Raw genomic sequence first — 21,350 nt, 5'->3', positions numbered from 1 at the left:
ACGCATTAGAACGAGCCCAGACTTGGGAGGAAATGCCGCTCCAGTGGAGAAAGAGATGATGAGGGCCAAAGACCCTTAGGAGAAGAGTCCTCAGAACAGCCTGTGGGGGTTGGGAGAGAAGGGATGACTAGCCCAGGAGCTGGGAGAATGGTGCCACCATGAGCGAGGAACAGAACAGGGGAGAAGCAGCAGGAAGGGGCTGGAGGGATATTAACCCAGTGGGTGGAGCCTGTGGACTCTCCAGATGGAAGGGACTGGAAGGCTGGGGATCTCAGAATGTCCCACCAGAAACAGCATTTTCCGAAGAGCTGCCACCATGCCATACACAAAAATAAAGTCCTGGTGAAAGCAGGAAAGAATGTCCAATGGAAAAAAGACAGTCTCTTCAACAAATGGTGTTGGGAAAATTGGACAGCCACATGCAGAAGAATGAAACTGGACCATTTCCTTACACCACACACAAAAATAGACTCCAAATGGTGAAAGACCTAAATGTGAGGCAGGAATCCATCAACATCCTAAAGGAGAACACAGGCAGCAACCTCTTCGACCTCAGCCGCAGCAACTTCTTCCTAGAAACATCGCCAAAGGCAAGGGAAGCGAGGGCAAAAATGAACTATTGGGACTTCATCAAGATAAAAAGCTTTGGCACAGCAAAAGAAACAGTTCACAAAACCAAAAGACTACCGACAGAATGGGAGAAGATATTTGCAAATGACATATCAGATAAAGGGCTAGTATCCAAAATCTATAAAGAACTTATCAAACTCAACACGCAAAGAACAAAGAATCCAATCAAGAAATGGGCAGAAGACATGAACAGACATTTTTCCAAAGAAGACATCCAAATGGCCAACAGACACATGAAAAAGTGCTCAACATCGCTCGGCATCAGGGAAATCCAAATCAAAACCTCAATGAGATACCACCTCACACCAGTCAGAATGGCTAAAATTAACAAGTCAGGAAATGACAGATGTTGGCGGGGATGCGGAGAAAGGGGAACCCTCCTACACTGTTGGTGGGAATGCAAGCTGGTGCAGCCACTCTGGAAAACAGTATGGAGGTGCCTCAAAAAGTTGAAAATAGAGCTACCATATGATCCAGCAATTGCACTACTGGGTATTTACCCCAAAGATACAAATGTAGGGATCCGAAGGGGTACATGCACCCCGATGTTTATAGCAGCAATGTCCACTAATAACCAAACTGTGGAAAGAGCCAAGATGTCCATCAACAGATGAATGGATAAAGAAGATGTGGTATATATATATACAATGGAATATTATGCAGCCATCAAAAGGAATGAGATCTTGCCATTTGCAACGATGTGGATGGAACTGGAGGGTATTATGCTGAGCGAAATAAGTCAAACAGAGAAAGACATGTATCATATGACCTCACCGATATGAGGAATTCTTAATCTCAGGAAACAAACTGAGGGTTGCTGGAGTGGGGGGGTGGGGTGGGAGGGATGGGGTGGCTGGGTCATAGACACTGGGGAGGGTATGTGTTCTGGTAAGCACTGTGAATTGTGCAAGACTGTTGAATCTCAGATCTGTACCTCTGAAACAAATAATGCAATAGATGTTAAGAAAAAAAAAAGAAGAAGAAGATAGCAGGAGGGGAAGAATGAAGGGGGGGAAATCGGAGGGGTAGACGAACCATGAGAGACTATGGACTCTGAAAAACAAACTGAGGGTTCTAGAGGGGAGGGGGGTGGGAGGATGGGTTAGCCTGGTGATGGGTATTAAAGAGGGCACGTTCTGCATGGAGCACTGGGTGTTATGCACAAACAATGAATCATGGAACACTACATCAAAAACTAATGATGTAATGTATGGTGATTAACATAACAATAAAAAAATTTAAAAAAATAAAGTCCTGGTGGATTAAAGAAGTAGGCATTTAAAAAAAAAACTAAAAATTCATTTATAACTAAACTTTTGGTAGGGCAGTACTTCTTAAGCAAAATCCAAAAATGCAGAAACAACCACAAAGAAAAAATCAATATGTTGGCTTACAAAAAAAAAAATAAATAAAGCTTTCTGTATTTCAAAAGACATCGTAAAGAAAGTTAAAAGGCAAGTGATAGGCTGGGGGAAATATTTGAGACATAAAGAGACAGTAGGTTTTCTAAAGTTCCTAATATTTTAAGACCCCTTATAAATCAATAGAAAAACAACTTAAAAGAAAACTAAAAAAATATTAACAAGCACCTCACAGAGAAGAAAATACACATGGCCAATAAAGAAAGTGAAACATGTTTGGAATCACTGATAATAGAGAAAATGAAAGTTAGAATCTAACGAGTTAACACTTTTCTACTTTTCACTGACTAGATTGTCAGAAACCAAAAACAAAAAAACAAAGCAAAGCAAAAAAACAACAGCAACAACAAAAAAGGATAATTTCCAGTATTAGTGAAAGGTGAGGGAATGAGTACTTTGTATTTTGGGGAGAATAAATTAGTACCTTTTGGAGGCAAATCTGACAATTATCATTATAAATTTTAATGTGCAAGCCCTTGAACCCAGAAAATCCAATTCAAAGTATTTTCCTAAAACATGTGTGCACTGAGTACACAAGAATGTGTACTGTGATAATGTCATAGTGAAAAACTGGAAAACATCCAGATATAAATTAGCCACAGGGTAGCCATACTCAACTAAGCAGGTAAAAAGGAGGCAGACTTGCATATTCTGGGATGAGAAGGTGTCTAAGGCATATAGTTTAAAAAAAAAAAAAAGTAAGTTGTAGAACAATGCAAACAGTATACTAGTCTATGCTAAATAGACACGTGAATAAATAAACCTATTTCTACGTGCACAAATACATATGTGTAAAAAGCCTAGGAAAGTCCTCAAGGTCTACACAACATAATCATTTCTAGAGAGGAGAGTGGAAAACAGGCAAAGGGTTTTTTTTAAACTTAATTAAAATCTTTGATTTTTTTAAGTTCTAAAGGTATTTATTTTTAAATTTTTAAAAAAGATTTTATTTATTTATTTAGAGTGTATGCAGGGGGAGGGGCAGAAGGAGAGAGAATCTCCAGCAGACTCCCTGCTGAGCTCGGAGCCCAGCGTGGGACTTGATCTCACGACCCTGAGGTCAAGACCTGAGCAGGAGTCAGTTGCTTAACCGACTGAGCCACCTAGGAGCTCCTCAGCAGGTTTTTAAAATCTGGAAATGTAGGTCCTTCAGGTCTGGAAAATATTTTTGTAATTACTCCTTTGACCATGGACTCCCTTCCATTTTCTCTATCTTGTATTTCTTCTGTTGGGCCTCCTAGGTGGATCTTTTACTTTCCCTATTTTTTCTCTCTCCTCTTTTCCATACCTTTATTTTTTTTCTGCTTTCTCAAATACTTCCTTGACCCTATCTTTCAAACCCTCCTATTGGCTACTTTATTTCTGCTACCGTATTTTCTTCCTTTTTATTTAAATGTTTTACAATGAAACTCTATTCATGTGTTATTTATCCAATTAAAAATGGTTATGTTGAATCTCAATGATGGGTATAAAATCATTTGTTATATTAATCTCAAATGTATGTTTAAAATTTTTAATAATAAATTTTTAACTGAACAAATTGCTTTTAAAAAGGCGAATTGCTAAAGGTCTTTAATAAAATGCTAAAAATGATAATATTTTAAAAGTTGTTTTTGGATCCTCTTAGCAGCATAGGAAGGTAATATTAATTAGCCTCTGCCAGATGGAGGAACTGAGACTCAGAAAGGCAAAGTAACATGCCCAAAGTGAGGAAAAATGCTCCCCTGGTGGTGTTGTAGTCCCTTAACCCCCCGGCGGCAGGGAGCACCCATCCAGGACACTGAAGGGAAGGTACCAGCAGATACCATCAGAGGGAAGAATAGGGGGTTGGTTTCTGGGAAGACAGAAATAAATGGCTCCTCCCACCATGCAGAGAGAGAGTTGAGTGCTCACACCCCCCAACAAGCCCACCAGCAAAAGACAAAGTCATGAAAGAAGGAAGTGATAAGGGGAGGCTAAGAAAGAAGAAAAGTAAGGAGTTGCAGTCAGGACAGCAAAGCCTTAATAGTAACCTTCATTTATTCACTCATTCAAAAAACATTTATTAAAGACCTCTTATGTGAGACCCCAAGGGTCCCAGGGAATTCACTATGGGCAAGACAGACTCCATCCCTGGCCTCAAGGGGAACATGCTGCTAGAAAGGGGTTTAAGTCCCTGTATACTGACAAGAAGGAGGGGACAGAAAGGGACTGAAAAGGGAGAAGAATCAAGACAGGCAAGCCTGAGGCACTGGCCTAAACCTCCCTGGCTAAGGTCTAGTATCAACTCCCTAGTGACAGGCTGAGAACGTTATATATAGCTCATCTGGTTTCTCTCTTTGCTTTGGCTACCAGGGAGCTCAGCATGCAGTTCAGCACTCAGTTGTAGCCATCATCCCTGGATTCCCTTTCTTCCCGTCAACAGTGTTGAGTTTTCACAGTCCTTTACTTTTTCCAGTATATAATAAAAACCCTTGTGAAAGTCTGCAGTTTAAATAAATAAATAAAAATAAAAAGGACTTTGCCCCATGAGAAAAGTTGAGGGCCAAGCTAGACTACTCCCTGCAAAGAGCAATGTTTAGTGCCCCCTGGCATATCAGCGACATAGCATCCAGTCATCCCTGAGCCCATCATTTTTGCACCTCATTAGAACTGAAGAGGATGTTTACTGAGTCCAAAAACTCCAGTGAGGACACACCTTACTGATTATTCACAACAGATTTGCCGGGCAGGGAAACACTATCCCAAATGTGGCCTCCCTGCCCCTCTCCAATCCACTTAAGAGAGAAGCCACAAAATTGAGACCCAAATGGGGCGGTAAGTAGTAACAATGATGGTGACACTAAGACTGGCCATGTGTTGGCCTCGCCCAGCTATCTGACAGCATCTCTGGCCGGCTTCCCACTGATCGGCCAAACTCATTCCCATCTCAGGCTTTGGCCCTTGCCCTGCTCCCAGTCTTTCTCATCATGCAGGCCTCAGGTCGAAGGTTACCTCCCTGCTGATACACTCTAAAGCTGCCCATCCCCAGTCACTTTGGATCACGTTACCTTCTTCTATTTTCTTGTCCTAGCATTTTCCATCTAAAATTACTTTATTTAAAGCAGTGGCCTATATCTGTCTTGTTCACCACTGCGCCCCAGTGCCGAAAACAATGCCTGGCATGTGGCAGTTAGCTCAAAACTCTCTGCAGAACAAAGGACAGAAGTGAGGAGTGCCTGCCATGTGGTACGAAAGCAGGCTCAGTGCTTAGGGCCCACGGTGACAGCAGGGGCCCTGTGTGGCCTGGCCCCCAGCCCAGCCTCAGAAATCCCTGTCTGCACAGCACCTCCCACAGGCAGCATACCTTTGTAGGCCTCCTCTGTGTACGCAGCGTTGATGAACCTGTCCAGGATGTCATTGTCCTCGGCAAAAGCCAGCAGGATCCGCACAATCTCCTTGGTGTTGGGGTTGATGTTTAACAAGGCCTTCATCAGGCAGGTCTTCCCCGTGTCAGAGGCCGTCAGCTTGTGCATGAGGAAGTCTGCGGACAGAGTCACACAGGATGAGCCGCAGGAGGGGCCCCGGCTTCCCCTGGCCCTTCCAGCCCTGAGGAGGGGAGGCCAGGGTGAGGGGGCGGCAGCCTCAGACCTCCAGACCCTGCTCGGGCCTCCCCCACTGGCCTCCTGGAGCCTCTGCTACCTACTCTCCTCCTCCCTCTCCAACTGCTCTTCCCCTGAGGCCCCCCAAGAGCGTCATCTAAGGCCTTTTGCTCTTTGCCTTCTGCACCTGCTACCTTGGAGGGGGCAGTCTCACCCACTGCATGCCTTCCCGCTGTCCACCTCAGTGCTGATGCCCTGAAGTCTTCAGCCTGCCTCCTCCTAGTAGCCTACATCCCCTCCCTCTAACAAGCTACTCCCCGGGCCCCGAGACAGCGTGGGACCCACCATCCAGCAAGTGGCCAATGGCGCTACCCTGGACTCCTCTCTTTCTCTCACTTCCCTTGTCCTCGATTCCAGCCAGTTCCACTGCCGAGGTCACCTTCCCCCAGCTCTTCTGCTGTGCTCCCAACGCTGCCTGAATAGCGCCCTTCTCCAGTTTTACACCTGCCCTCCATGCAGTGGCCAGACCTGACCTTCGCCTGCCTAAGCCCTTGCATGGCTCCCCGTTGCCCTCGGAGTCAGCTTCAAAGTCCCCAGCCCAGCATTCTGGGCTCCTCACACGCCCCCCTCATGGGTGGTTGTGGGGAAAGGCTGACAGCAGGAGCCACACGGGGCCCCCAGCCCTGCGCTCTCTCTGCCGGAGCCAGCCACTGACCAGCCACGTCCAGGCCGCGCCGCCGCCTGCAAAGCTCCTGCAGCTCCCGCAGCAGCTCCAGCAGCTCCTCCACGCAGCCCTCCGACACGGCTGCAAAGATGCGCTTCTTCAGCCGCTTCTTTTTCCGCCTCTGCTCTTCCTTGGCCAGGTTTGCACTGAGGCCGGAAAGTATTGCCAGTTCACCGGGCGGGTACCACCAACCTGCTCTCCCCTCCCCCGCCGGAGCCGCTGCGCCTGCGCAGAGCCGCTCCAGCCTTGGCAGCCCCCGCGCCGCCCCGACGCCCCAGGCGCTGTCCATCAACGCTCCAGGCCCCTGGCACCCCGCACCCCTGTCGCCGCGTGCAGGCTTCCCTCCCAATCCAAATGCAATCACGTCTTTTCAAAATACATATTTGGATACACAGAGTAAAGTTGACTAGGAAGGACAATTAATAGCGATTGCCTTAAAATGTATGAGATTAGGGGAAGGGAAATCCCACTTTAATCTTTTGGGATGTTTGCATTTTTAAACTCCATCTCTTCCTGCCCCCACACTACAAAAAGACAAGCATGGTAATGCGTAATTTTTTGTTTGTATGTGTTCTTGCAAAATGCACATGATGCTTCATGGTTTATAAGCATGTATTTTTAATTTACTTACATGGGATTGTGTTACAGTTCTCCTTCTCTTGCATACTGTTCTTTGAATGCTTTATAAATGAATGGGTAATACTTTTTATAGTTTATGAAATGTAATACTCCCCTCCCCCCAAAAAAAAATTCCTACATGCCACAACCAGGGGTCCAGACGTTTGTCCCAACCCCCAGGAACGGAGGCTTCTTTCTCTTTCCTGGGTAGTGATGCCCATGCCTCTGTCACCCACCTGGTAGACGCAGTGAGGGGAAGGGAAGGGCCAGGCTGACCTGGGACTGTTGGGATTGGACGGGGTCTCCGTCACATCGTCCTGAGGAGACTGTGGTGAGTCCATGTCATCACAGTTGCCAGAGACGCTGGAAAGGAAGAGAGAGAGAAACAAGTTTAAAAGAGAGACAACCAGGCCTGGCCATTTGGCCCCGGGTGAGTCGCTGCCCGCCCTGGAGCGGAGGCCTGGGCTGGCACGGGGGCCAGTACTCACCACTGCCGGATGTTGGAGTCCATAGGCTTGGAGAAGACGGGGGGAGAGGTCTTGGAGACAATGGGGTTGGGATCGAACCCTTCTATCTCCAGGAAGAAGTGTGCACTGTGGGGACACCCAAGCAAGGCCATTAGAGCTGGGGCGGGGACCGTCCACCCGCGTGCCCTGCACCCTGCTGCTGAGGCTGCCCAGCCGCCCAGCACACTCGCTCTCGGCCAGCTCCCTGCCGGGCTCCGTCCCTCATGGCCTCGCTCAGCCCCCACAGCAGCCCTCTGGGATGGGTACGGCCCCATCGCCGGGTGCAGGTGGGCAGGTGGAGGCTCCGAGGTCAAGCTACTCGCCCGAGCTCACACAGCAAGTAGGTGGCAGAGGCTGGACTCAAAGCTGGGTTTGGGTGATTCTTGCCACTAAAAATACTGAGAGATGAACCCAGGGGTCTCTGCTGGGGTGGCCTAGCATCTGAGGGGGACTTTCCTGTCTGCAGCTGCCTCCAGGTGCGGAGGACTCACCAGAGATGGGGGACATGGCAACAACGAGAGCTACAATTCCCCATCATCCCCTGCAACTGTCCCTCTGGCCTCGGGTCTGAAGAAGAGCCCTTTCAGGAGGAAGTCCCTACATGCTGACATCTACAAGGGCCTTTCCTGGTTGCCAGGACACATTCAACTCCCTCTGATCATCTCTTGTACTGTTGTGTCGGCACAGAAAATAGTCAGACCTAGAGCAGTGAGGGGATGTAAAAGTTCAGGGGACAGGGCTAAGAAGCCTCATCAAGAAGGAAAACTCAGGAAACCACTTTGGACAGTGGGTGTGAGGAGCAGTAGAGAGGCAAGTGAAGGGCACACTTTCTCCCAGGGCTGAAAGAGAGACATGGGCCCAGGGCCTGTGACCTGACTAAGCCCCAGGGGAGGGGACAGACTCACTGCCTGATCAAAGATGAGACACACACCCAAGATACGACTCCCCAGCCAGACACAGCCCTGACCTCACCTTCAGAAGCACCCACAAACACAGACACGCATGCTCTCAGAACCCACGGTCACACACTCAGGAACAAGCCTTCCCATGACAGCCTGGATGATGAGCATCAGGAGGAGGGTCGGTTGCAGCGATACCCCCCACCCCGTGCTGCTGCAGCATACCTTCTTGCTCTGTGACCTGGCTGGGGATAGTGGCCTCCTGACCAGCTGGTCTCTCTCGTAAGTACCTTTGCTGCCTGTCTCCTTCCCATGCCCAGAAGGATCGACATGCCCCCTCCCTTTCTCACAAGATCACAGAAGAGCTCCCAAAGCACAGTCCCAGCCACATCAAGTTCAGAAGGGTAGCAGGGGAGGGATTGTGGCCCCATTCCATAATGAGGGAACCAAGGCCAGGATGGAGCAACACTCATCCATGGTCACCCCCCAAGGATAGAAGCCAAGTTGGTCAGAGAACCTGACTCTTGATTCCAGGCTCCCAGTTTACACCACTATCCACGCTGCTGTCCCCTCAACCCTCTGGGTCTTCTTCCAGCCAAACCAGCTCTAGGGATTAGCTGCAGGTGCAGACTGCCCAACATAGCCACTTCCCGGGATGGGCAGGCATGAGGGAATCCTGGGTCCTGCCTGTCCTCTCCGTCTCCTCTCCTCCAGGCACAGACAAGCCTGGAAGCCTCAGAACAAATCCAGAACTGGGGCACAAGTGGGGTGGGTGACAGGGCTGGCTGGCACATTGGCCCTCACCCTCCTATCTTCTGCCCATCAACAGGAACCTTCTGACCTGACCTAAAATCAAATCCTTCTTCCAAAAGAGAAGTACACCCCTGACTGGGAGCCCAAAACCTGGGTTCTAGTCTGGCTCTGTCTCTGCCTCCTGGGTGACCTGAGGATGGAGAGTGCTTGGGCCAGATGATCCTGGACTCTGGAGCCAGGACAGCTCTAAAATCATCCACAAATGGACTGTGCAGCTGAAGTGGGCATCAGAGGTCATCCAGTCTGATAACTACTCCCAGCATCCTTGGAGTGCCCCAGAAATGCCACCCTAAAGTGTCCCTACTTGTCTAGGCTCCTTGCTAGTGTGCATCTACTCAACAAAGACTTATTGAGCACCTACCATATGCCAGGCGCTGTTCTAGGAGATGGGGATTAAATGGTGCACAAATGGGCAAAAATCCATTTGAAGAGCTATTGTCCCAGTGAATTGGTCAGAATTGGACCCAAGGATTGGACCAGGTCATAGCACAATGAGGCCATTGCTTTCCCTGGTCCAGACAACACACTGACCTTCAACTGTAAGATCCTCAATGGGAGGAAAGACACCTGAATTGTCCTTAATTCTCCAGAACCCAATGCTTCTTCTGACACTCAGAAGACTTAACAGAGGAGCAGAACATGGATAGGTAATGTGTGAAAGAAAGGAAGAATGGCTGGTCAGATAGATGGACAGATGAGTTGGATGGATGAATAAGATGGATAGATGGATGCATGGATACATGGAAGGATGGATGAATGGATGCATGGATGGCTGAGCAATGAGTAGTTGGATGGGCAGATTGGTGGATAGATGTAGAGGCTGGTGGAATGAACCAATAAGCAGACAGACCAACACAAACCTCAGGTGACTCCCATTGGGCTCTCTGTTGCCCAAAGCTCTCATCTTTTTCTCAGTCTTGCCCAAGAAGTTGAGGAAGGGTCCTTTGCCTCTCTTCCAACTCCTCTCCCTCTCAGGGCTTCCTCCCAGAGGCCAAACGAGCCTCAAGAATGGACTAGGAAACCAGATCACGACAGCATCTATCTATTCCAGGCCTGGGAGCCAAAGGGCCCGAGGGAGTGGAGGAAATATATCCTCATCTCACCATGAGGTGTCCTTCTTTGTGTGGAGGGACTGTGCTGAGCCACCAGGACACTTACTCATCAACTCGCTCACTCTGTCTCTCATTGTCTCACCTGCTCCTGCACTGACCCACCTACTTACTCAAAAACCACAAATATGCTCTGTGTAGGAAATGTTGGAAGCAGGGAAGGAAGAGATGACCCTTCCAGGGACCCTGTCCTCAGAGATCTGTGGCTCGGGAAAATCCCCAGCAGCAGAGAGGGCAGCATGAGAAAAGCTTCTATGGCAGAAGGCAAGGACTATGTCGGAGGAAGACAGTCTTCAGTGGCTGGGAAGGAGAGTGGTGAAAGCCAGACTGGAAAGATCCCTGACTGTGAGCAAGGGTTCCTGGGACAGGGAGCTGTAGACCATGACAGTCCATCCCACACATGCCCTATTTGCCACTGCACATGCTACATCTTACCTGCCACCATGACAGATGGTGATGTCTTGGCCATGTGACATCCTGGCTTCTAACCTGCAGCATATGCTGTTTGTTTATTCCTACCTTTGATCCAGACCAAAGGCACCTCACGGGTGTCATTAACTCAGGGGAGCATGTAGCTCTGCACCATCTCTCCTTCATTTCTGTCCCTTTGAAGACGATGAACAATCCCTGAGCAACCCCAGGGCTGGAAAGGAGGCTGTGTGACCAACTACTTTGTCCCAAGAAATGCCCAAGTGCTCTGATCTCCAAAAAGCCAGCCCCTCACAGGTTTCATCAGCCCATGTCTCCACCCCAGGGCATCGCCTTGCCCAGGGTCCAGTAAAGAGGCCACAGTGGTAGCTGCTCATGAGAAATAGCATGATGGGGGCGCCTGGGTGGCTCAGTCGTTAAGCGCCTGCCTTCGGCTCAGGTCATAATCCCAGGGTCCTGGGATCGAGCCCCGCATCGGGCTCCCTGCTCCACGGGAAGCCTGCTTCTCCCTCCCCCACTTCCCCTGCTTGTGTTCCCTCTCTCGCTGTGTCTCTGTCTGTCAAATAAATAAAAAATCTTTAAAAAGAAAAAAAAAAAGAAAGAAATAGCATGATGGTTCAGGAAAAGCTACAGGTCCAAAAATCTCTCCTCGCCTAGACTTCTTGGTACCTTCAATCCCACTATTAGTACAGATTTCCTTACTGGTCAGACTGGCTTTCTTTATTTACATTGAATTTTTTCTTTTCTTTTCTTTTTCTATCTAGGCTGAGTCCTATACTCAGTTTTGAGGGAGATGCCCAAATCTTCAGGGAAAAGTAGGCACTTGAGGGCCCTCAAAGAGCCGTTGGGAAGAAGGTGCTCCTGCTTCATGAGACAAAGGTCACACCTCACACCCAGGCCGTTGGCTGTGTGAGGCCATAGGTAGAGCTGAGTCTAAGGCTAAGTTCATGAACAGGGATAGGCTCAGAAAAGGCAGCTTGACTGTGGGAAGATCCTGGGATTTTCCTGAAGCCATGTCCACAATCCTTCCCTGAGGTCCAAACCTCCCCTAGGAATGCGAGAGGGCAGGGGAAGGGAAAGAGAGGCAAGACGGTGCTCCATCGGGCACTTCTCAGACAACATTCACATCTGAACTTGGCTTGTCTCTCCTCATCTTGCTCCTCCTCCTCTGATGTGCTCACGTCAGAGATGGCCCCATCATCCATTCAGGTCCTCCCACCAAATGAAGGGGATGTCTCTCGGTTCTCCTTCTCCCTCCCTTCTCATAGTTGATCCTACAGACCCCATGATCCCAATAAATTTCTGACCTGACCCCTTCTTCTCCATTCCTGATCACCCAGGTTCAGACCTCAACACCTGTCACTCAAGCTTCCCAAGAGCCTCCTGTCATCTCCCTGCTCCCAGCCTCCCCTCCAATCCATCGTCCACATAGATCACCCAGAGTATGCTTTCCAAAATGCAAATCTCACCATGCCCTCCTTGTCACACAAAATCCCTCTGTGGCTCCCCACTGCCCTCAGGTTTGTCCAAACTCCTTAACCAACCCCCAAGACCCAGCCCCAATGGGATTCATATTCTCCAAGATTCCTCCCCCCACCCAGCCCTTCAGTTACACAGATCCTCCCTGGTCCCTGCCCCAAGCCTCTGTCTGGGGATGCCCTTTCCCTGCCTCTCCACCTGCCATCACCCATTCGAAACCACCTCATCCAGGAAGTGCCCTGAGACAGGCTGCAGAGCCTGCAGGGTCAGAATGACCCACCCCTTCTCAGACCCCTCCCCACCTTGTTATTGGGACACTTCTCACATTCTTCTGGGTGCCCTTCTTACCAGACTGTGAGCCGGGATGGGCATTCTTTCTCTCTGTGTCTCCGTCTCCCCGGCCTGGGCCCCGGTGCACAGAAAACCTCAGCAATTATTACTCACAACAACAGACAGAAGGGAAAACACTGATCTCACCTCTGGCCCAAGCCGGGGCCTGGGATGGGGCCAGAGGAGGCGAGGCAAATGAGCTGAAATACACCCGGGGCCCACCTGGGTCCAGTGAAGCACAACCTGTGGTGAAGAGGGGCATTTGGGCTTAAGGGCACCAAATCTGCTGGGGGGCTGGGGGACTGCCACGGAAGCAGCTCAGGAGCCAGGAATGACCCTAGAGAAAGACTCTCCCTGCTTTGCTTCCTCCACACCCCCAGCTGGGAAGTAGTCATAACCATCCCAGCCCTGCTCGGTTCCCAGGGGCCCTTTGGAGGGACAGTAACAATGACAATGATGAAGATGAAGCTCCAAGTAGCAAAACCACTATCCACACTAGCATGTACAGGACGCCAGCAGCGTGTCGCCCAGCGCATTGTGCCGACGATCCCAACAAACGATCACCCTGTGAGCCAGTGCCTTTGCTGGTGTCCCCACTACACAGGTGGTGTTAAAGAGCTTGAATAGCCTGGCTGGGCGCACAGTGGACAGGAAAGCCATTGGTGCACGTGAAAAAAGTAGTCACTTGGAGATCCAGGCTACCTGAAATTTCCACGCACCTTTTGGCTCCTGTCTAAAGGATGGCTCCAGCAATCCCTTGCCTCAGCCAGAAGCCTTCCTGAATATCACTGCCTCAGTGCCTCCGACCCTTCCAAGGAGGCCTCCCTGATTATTCCCATTGTACTGACTTTCCCAGCTCAGCCCCCTGAGTATGTAGTGCTATCTTCCCACCCTCCCCCCACTTATACCTAGTTGGGCACCAGGTCACCCTGGATGAGACTGAGAGTCTTGTGTCCACCCGGGCAAGGGCTCCCTGAGGATGGGCACCAAAATCCCTGATGTGCCCTCACAGCACAGTGCCCAAGCCTGCCCGTCCTACCTCTTCTTGGTGGGGGTGATCTCTGCTGACCTCTTCTCCTGCAGGATGGCAGGGTTCCCACTGGGGACGGCAGCTTTTCTGCCCATGAGGGGCACCATCTCCTTGGGGTGGGCATTCATGGCTGGAACACAATCATAGCACAGATGCTTAGGTTGAGTGGGCATGGAGGAGCTTCAGGGGGCTTCAGACGCCCATGTGGTACCAGGTGGTCCCTGCTCATACTCCCGGGATGAGGAGCTCGCTCTCTACCTTCCCTGGCTGCCAACTCTTCCCAGGAAGAGAGAGACTGTCCCCGCAATTTCTCCTGCTCCCCGCTCCAGCACCTCTGCCCCTGTGCATCTTAGGAGAGCCCAACAGAGCTTCCAGGCAGAGACCACCATGCCCTTAGCTTCTCTCAAGACATCATCTCAACCCACCAATCTTCAGGTGGACTCCCAAGAATTAGTTCTGCTTTTTCCATGTCCCTATCAGATTTTGTGTTCAGTGATATCCTCAACAGAACAGGACTATCACCTCCTTTGTTCTACACACTATGCTCCTAATAATACAACCTCTGGCCTCTTTGGTGCTTTGGATTTATTACCACCCTCGTGGTCTCTGAAGCTTAGACACTGATTATCTTTGTCTCATCCACCCAGAACTGAGTGCAACCAGCCTTGTGGCCATCTGTCCATTAGACTCCCTTCTCACCTGAAGCAAGCAGTTGAGCCCCCTCCCCAGAGGCAGAGGAGGCAGCCCCTCAGTCCTGACCTGGTTTACTGATGCTCAGTACAGGCTGGACCCCTCTAAGGGGACCTTAGAGGTTTCTATGTAGATGAAGGACAATCCAGGCAGAGGGGACAGCCTGAGCAAAGACCAGGGGTCAAGAAAGTTAGCAAGTGGCAAGGAGCTGGTGTGCTGCAGAGTCTGGGGAGTTCATGGGGACCACTGGCAGTGAGAGGCTCCAAAAGCAGGTAGGGCTCTGTTGTGAGGGCCTGGAATACCGGTGAGGAGTTGTAGCTGGTGCCAAGGGCAGCGGGGCCTGGGAGGGCCCTGGGTTGCACAGGAGACGGCCATGTTAGAGATAGCAGACTGTATGGGGGGTGAAGGAGACTAGACCATGGAGCTAGGAGAAGGGTGCTGTGGGGGCATTGGCATGGGGAAGGGTGGGCTGGCCATATAGGATGAGATGGACAGGGCAAAAAGGCTGCGTGGACAGGAGGTGACTCTGCAATCAACAGGGGCCATTCTCAGCTTGAGCAGCCCTCAGAGAACTCCCTCAGGGTCATGGAGGTAGGGCAGGGGACAGATTTCTGTACGAAGAGCCCAGCTATGCAGGGTGGAGCTAGGGCCGCTGGTAATCCTGGCCCAAATAGGAAAGCTGCCTGGAAAAAGTATCGGGTGGAGTTTGTCTTCAGACTACAGTGAGGTCTGGAAATGGGACAGCTGCCCTCCCCAAGAGTAAGCAGCCCTGGGAGAGGAGGAGTTATCCAGGGGAGGGCTTTGGCCTTGGAGTGCAAGGACCTTGAGGCAGGGACCTTTGAGGAGGGGCCTTGAGGCCAGAGAGATGGAGAGAGAATCATGAGCATGTAGGTCCCTGACTATATCCACAGTCACAGGGTGAGGATGGGTGGCCTTTACCACCTTCCTCAGCCCAAAGTGGTCTACGGACAGATAGGGCTAAAAGGCTGAGCTAAACCAAGAGTAAAGGAGAGGGATGGAGGGCATGTCTCTTACCCCTCCCTGGGCCTCTGTTTTCCCTTCTGATAAATGAGCTGAAAGGACCCCAAGGACCTTCGAGTTCTCACCCATGACAGCCGGCTGCTCCATCCTCATGGGCCCATGAGTTGGGGCAGTCCTGGGAAGCGGGGGCAGGAGAGGTCAAGAAAACTCTGGGCTGGAGCTATAATTAGCAGTGATAATTGGCTCCCTGAGTCACCCCATAAACGCTGAATTCTCACCTGCGGGACTCTCTCGCTGCCTTGCCCTCCCTCTCTGGGTCTGGGCTTCCCCGCCTGGGAAGTGCCTCCCAAGCCCTGACACTGACTGGAAGACAGGCCAGGCCTGGGGGCCGCAGGGAGGCCCTGCCGCCTCTGGCTCAGCCCCTGTGAGGAGCCTGCGCCTTGTCACTCTCAAGCTCTGGGCTACGTCATCTCATCCGGAGCGCCCCCCTCACACGTCTGCACTGCAGAACCATAGCTGGGGGCCTGCTGGCGGAGACAAGAGCCTCACCTTTGCCCCTTGGTGGTTGTGAGCCCTTCCCCCTCCCCAAGATCTCCAAACCTCAGGAAAGTTTCCTGGGTCCATCAGAACCTGTGCTCTGACACACTCCCTGGGCCAAGAGCTCATGCCTCACTTTGCTTCTCCTGCTAGAGACCCGAGCTTCTTCCCAACCCCTCCCCCAAGGCCTATCAGCAAAGGACAGTGTGGCCTAAAGGACCCCTTAGGTCCTCGCTCTGGCGTCCCCTCGGACCTTGGACAGCACTGGCCGCCATGTGTGGTGAGGACTCACCTGGTGAGCTCTGGGTGGTGGTGGCTGCCCGTGCTCGGAGATCACCGCATGTCCTGGGCCCAAGGACCCCCGGAGGGACTGTGGCTGAGGCGGCGGGAGGCTCTCATCATAGGCAGAGAGAAGGCTGAAATGAGGTGTCAGAGGCAGAACTGGCTGGGCCACCTGCCCTGGGCGTCAGGCAGGCCACACCCACCAGCCGTAGCTGCAGCGCCTGCCCACGCACATGCCCTGCCTGAGTCACCCCCACACCCACACGGCAGCGCAGCCTGGGACAGGGCAGGGGAGGCGGCAGGTGCCAAGGCCAGAGTTCTGGTCCCAACTCTTCTCTCTCTTGTATTTGATGCTTCCCATCACAGGCCTCAGTTTCCCCAACTGGGAAATGGGAATTACAATAGCTACTTCACAAGCGTGCTGTGAAGAGTCAAAGAGATCATGCTGGTGGGAGAGCTTAATGAATGGTCAGGTGCTCTGCCCTGAGCCCCGGGAAGACAGGCCACAGCTGAGCACTGGCCTGGTTGATCCCAGGGTGGCCAGCCCCAAGACTTGGTATCTGTCCTTCAAAGTCTGCGATCAGATTCTGTTAGAGACAAAAGAAGTCCCCATTCAAAGCTTACCACCAGAAATTATGCACTTCAGACCTTGGTGACAGACAGCCTCACCCCTTTCTGGCTATATGACCTTGAGCAAGTCATTTCTCCCATTTCCTGTCTGTGAAATGTGCATAGTAAATCCACCTTGCAGGGGCGCCTGGGTGGCTCAGTTGGTCGAACATCTGCCTTTGGCTCAGGTCATGATCCCAGGGTCCTGGGATCGAGCCTCACATCGGGCTCCCTGCTCCGCGGGGAACCTGCTTCTCCCTCTGCCTGCCGCTTCCCCTGCTTGTGCTCTCTCTCTCTCTGACAAATAAATAAAAATCTTAAAAAAAATAAATAAATAAACTTTAAAAAATAAATAAATAAATCCACCCTGCAGAATTACTTGAGAAACACATAGAAAGGACTTGAACAAAGCCCAGAGTACAGAATGAACGCAATAAACAGTGACAGCTATTAATTCCCACTGGTTTTATCATCCCAATCCATCCCCCAGCAACCACCTGGGCCACCTGCCTCCAGGCCCACGTTGGGGAAGACTCTGTGCCCTCCCGCCACACGCAGGCCGCAGCTGTGGAGGGGGCGGAGCCAGGCTGCCACTCAGGAATCGCCCAGCTGTCCCGGCTGGCAGACAGGCCTGGGAGGGAGCCGGAAGTCTTGCTGACACTGACGGGGAGGGATTTCCCAGCGGCCCTCTGGGGCAAGTCCCTCCGTCCCCCATCACCACAACCTGCCAGGCCTGGGCAGAGGCAGGCGGCAGGCTCGGGCTTTTGACCATAGAGCAGCGGGACCTATGGCCAGTAAGGGACAGGAAACCTGGCTTCGGGACCAACAGGCTTTAATGTGGGTAAAGTGGGCGCTGCTTTTGCAGTTTTACATCAGGGGGTCCTGAAGTTCCCACAAACATTGCCTGAAACTCCTTCACGAAAGCCTGACCTTGGATCGATCATAATCTTCCCTCTAGTAATTAATTTCTCCTTCTGACTCAGCCCCTTGTCCCTCTTAGCTTGCTTCTCGCTGCCTCGGAGCCCTAGGGATGAGACTGTTGTCCAATTTCAGTGTTTACATTTTGCCTGGTGTTGGCACTTTTTCTCAAAGGCCAGGCTGGAACTGCTCTACAAGGCCCCTGTCCCCACCCGAAGACACGCACTGCGCCCAGCCAGGAGTAAGGGGAGGCTTCTCTGCTGTGTGTGGGAGCAGGGACCAGGTCGCGGACTGAGTCAGACCCACTACCCCCCGCCGCCCTGCTCCCACCCCAAATACAAGGAAACAGAAGCTCCTGCCCCTTGAGCTGGTCTACGTTCAATCCCATTTAATCCAACTCATTGTGAGAGCCCGCAGTAGGAGACAAGGCAGGGAGGCAAGGGCCAGCATAGGGTTCAGAACTGGAGAAGGTGGTCTCCACCCTCGAGACACTGTGAGCCACACAGGAGACAGGCTCAGGCAGGAACCATAACCCCACCAAGCAGGTTGTCAGGACAAAAAGGGCTCAAGTCACTGAGGAGGAAGGAGATCCCATGGGGAAGTGGGGGATGGGCTCAGGGAAGGGAGAGCATTTGGGTTGGACTGGGAATGAGGGAGGACAGTGCACACCGGGATTGGGAGGCAAGAGATCCAGGCACATTCGAGGAGTGATGACGAGCTTGGCTGAGTGACGTACAACCGTGGTGGGGGGATCAGACAGGAGCCGCGCATCGGGCCACAAGCCAGCGAGTCAGCCCTGACCCTTCAGTCGCAGGAGGCCGCACTGGTCCAGCCTTCTGGGGTACGGGGCCCTGTTGAAGACGCTCTCGCCAATGCGGCCAGGCAGGGAACCGGCCCGGCTCAACCGAGTCAGCTTCTCAAACCAAAGGCAACACTTCCCCAGCAGAAACCCTGGCTGCGCTCGCCTGGGGTTGCCCGTGAGCTTGATTCCCACCCTGTGTTTGGGGCCCACACGGCACGGTGGCAGGAGTGTGGAGCCAAGAGTCCGGCCTTCTGCCCAGCCTGGAGCCTTGTAGAAGCCAGCATTGCCCACTCAGCCCTGGCCGCCACACGGGCGACTCTCAGTGCTCAATCCAGTTGCGCCAGTGCCTGGGCACCCAGGAGCACTGACAAGCCGCCCTCCACAGCCCAGCCCCTCACTCCCTGGAGCAGCCGTGAGCCACGCTGGGCACCCCCCCCCCCCCCCCCCCCGCTCAGTGACTTCCGCTCCTTCTGTGACAGTTCACGGAACAAATAGAGCTTAAATAAAGACAAAAGTGACAGAAGGAACCTTCCAAATGGGCTGTGTGTGTGAAGCAAAACACCAAGGGCAGATGCAGCCTGGGGCCCGGAAGGGATGTGGCAGTGAGAGGTAAAGGGCGGCTTCTGGACATTCCTGTCCCAACCCTGCCTCCCAGAGGCCCGAATTTTAGGCAGGCCCTGGCCATCTGCCAACATACCCTACATGGACGCCCATCTCACCAGACTGGGGTCAGTGTAAAACGCCCCCCAACGGACATACCAGGCAGGAGTCAAGCACGCTCTTACCTCCTCCCCACACCTCCCAAGCACTGCAGACATCAGACCCTGGTGGCAGGTGCACAAGCTCTCCCCTCAAGAAGGAGGAAGGCCAGTGGTCTCTGTAGGGTGAGTGCACCCTAGGAAATGCCCCACTTAGTGCAGTGAACAAGGAGGGAGGACTGGGAGCCAGGCAGAGCTCCATCAACACCCTCAGGCCTGAGCAGACCCCCCCACCCCGACAGTGGTGAGGAGAGGCTTTGTCTGCATCCTGGCAGGCCACAGTTCTCCTTGGGCTAGGAGAGCTGAGCAGCCTGCCCATCGGGGATTCTGGCTTGTGGCTCATCCTGCCTCCAGGTGTTGGGAGGGAGGGACATGGGGACAGAGACAGATAAAGAGACAGTGACAGATACAAAAGGGCAAAGAACAAGCTAATTGCATGTGTGTCCTTTAAACAACACAGGTTTACACAAAAGGTTACGATCATTCATTTTAGAAAAGAACGCCCACAAGATTCCTTCCAGCTCTGAGTAAGTTTTTTTTTCTGTTTTGTTTTGTTTTTTAGAGCCACCATTTTTTTTTTAATTTTAAAAGTATTACAAAAGAAGCACACATGTCATCACATTGCCTATTTTTAGGGTTTTAAAAAATACTTTGATAATTATATTTCAATATAACTGTGATCCTACGTATTCTGGTTTAGGCATTTAAAAACAGTATTTTAGGACCATGAGAGACGACAGACTCTGAAAAACAAACTGAGGGTTCTAGAGGGGAGGGGGGTGGGAGGATGGGTTAGCCTGGTGATGGGTATTAAAGAGGGCATGTTCTGCATGGAGCACTGGGTGTTATGCACAAACAATGAATCATGGAACACTACATCTAAAACGAATGATGTATAGTGATTAACATAACAATAAAAAAATTTTTTTAAAAAACAGTATTTTAGGAAGGGATTCGCAGGCCTCACCAAACTGCCAGAAGGCTGATGGCACTAGAAGGGTAAAAAGCCCAAGTCTATGAGAATCCATTTGCCAGGGTCTTGATTCCTCAATCAGGTCTGGTCAGTTCTCTCTTTTTTTTTTCTTTTTTTTTTATTATGTTATGTTAATCACCATACATTACATCACTAGTTTTTGATGTAGTGTTCCACAATTCATTGTTTGTGCATAACACCCAGTGCTCCATGTAGAACATGCCCTCTTTAATACCCATCACCAGGCTAACCCATCCTCCCACCCCCCTTCCCTCTAGAACCCTCAGTTTGTTTTTCAGAGTCCATCGTCTCTCATGGTTCATCTCCCCCTCCGATTTCCCCCCCTTTATTGTTCCCCTCCTGCTATCTTCTTCTTCTTCTTTTTTTTTTTTCAAACATATAATGTATTACTTGTTTCAGAGGTACAGATCTGTGATTCAACAGTCTTGCATAATTCACAGCACTCACCATAGCACATACCCTCCCCAATGTCTATCACCCAGCCACCCCATCCCTCCCACCCCCCACTCCAGCAACCCTCAGTTTGTTTCCTGAGATTAAGAATTCCTCATATCAGTGAGGTCATATGATACATGTCTTTCTCTGATTGACTTATTTCGCTCAGCATAACACCCTCCAGTTCCATCCATGTCGTTGCAAATGGCAAGATCTCATTCCTTTTGATGGCTGCATAATATTCCATTGTATATATACACCACATCTTCTTTATCCATTCATCTGTCGATGGACATCTTGGCTCTTTCCACAGTTTGGCTATTGCTGCTATAAACATCGAGGTGCACGTACACCTTTGGATCCCTACATTTGTGTCTTTGGGGTAAATACCCAGTAGTGCAATTGCTGGATCGTATGGTAGCTCTATTTTCAACTTTTTGAGGCACCTCCATACTGTTTTCCAGAGTGGCTGCACCAGCTTGCATTTCCAACAGTGTAGGAGGGTTCCCCTTTCTCCGCATCCCCGCCAACATCTGTCATTTCCTGACTTGTTAATTTTAGCCATTCTGACTGGTGTGAGGTCGTATCTAATTGAGGTTTTGATTTGGATTTCCCTGATGCAGCTCTGAGTAAGTTTGAAAGTTGATCTAATTTGCAGAAACTTGCAAATATCTGACATCTACATGACACCTTCTAAGGAAGGCCTACAGGAAAAGCGAGGGGTCCCAGACCCACAACAGGAAGCACAAAGCCCTCATGTCTCCGCTCCCCAGGCACGGACTGGCATGCCCCAGCC

General features: G+C 51.1%; 1 protein-coding gene across 8 annotated transcripts in view; it reads right to left on the bottom strand.

Annotated features, from left to right (window-relative positions):
* Positions 1-16,182, bottom strand: part of TRPV3 (transient receptor potential cation channel subfamily V member 3) — a 33,417-nt gene extending 17,235 nt beyond the window's left edge. For 3 of the 8 annotated variants that reach the window (XM_078068048.1, XM_036092840.2, XM_036092841.2), the window contains exons 1-6: positions 16,049-16,182; positions 13,558-13,678; positions 7,442-7,546; positions 7,230-7,316; positions 6,327-6,481; positions 5,377-5,553 (exon numbers count right to left, since the gene is read on the bottom strand). In XM_078068048.1, coding sequence (XP_077924174.1) covers positions 5,377-5,553; positions 6,327-6,481; positions 7,230-7,316; positions 7,442-7,546; positions 13,558-13,676 — 643 coding nt within the window. In that variant the 5' untranslated portion in view covers positions 13,677-13,678; positions 16,049-16,182. Of the gene's footprint in view, positions 1-5,376; positions 5,554-6,326; positions 6,482-7,229; positions 7,317-7,441; positions 7,547-12,665; positions 13,224-13,557; positions 13,679-16,048 lie in introns of those variants that run through there. The other 5 variants (XM_078068045.1, XM_078068046.1, XM_078068049.1 and 2 more) reach the window with 4 other exon arrangements.
* Between the last annotated feature and the right edge of the window lie 5,168 nt (positions 16,183-21,350).

The sequence above is a fragment of the Halichoerus grypus genome, chromosome 2 (genome assembly GCF_964656455.1).
Source record: "Halichoerus grypus chromosome 2, mHalGry1.hap1.1, whole genome shotgun sequence".
Taxonomy (NCBI): Eukaryota; Metazoa; Chordata; class Mammalia; order Carnivora; family Phocidae; genus Halichoerus; species Halichoerus grypus.
Note: the sequence above shows the minus strand (reverse complement) of the source record. Positions and strands in the feature narration are given on the sequence as shown.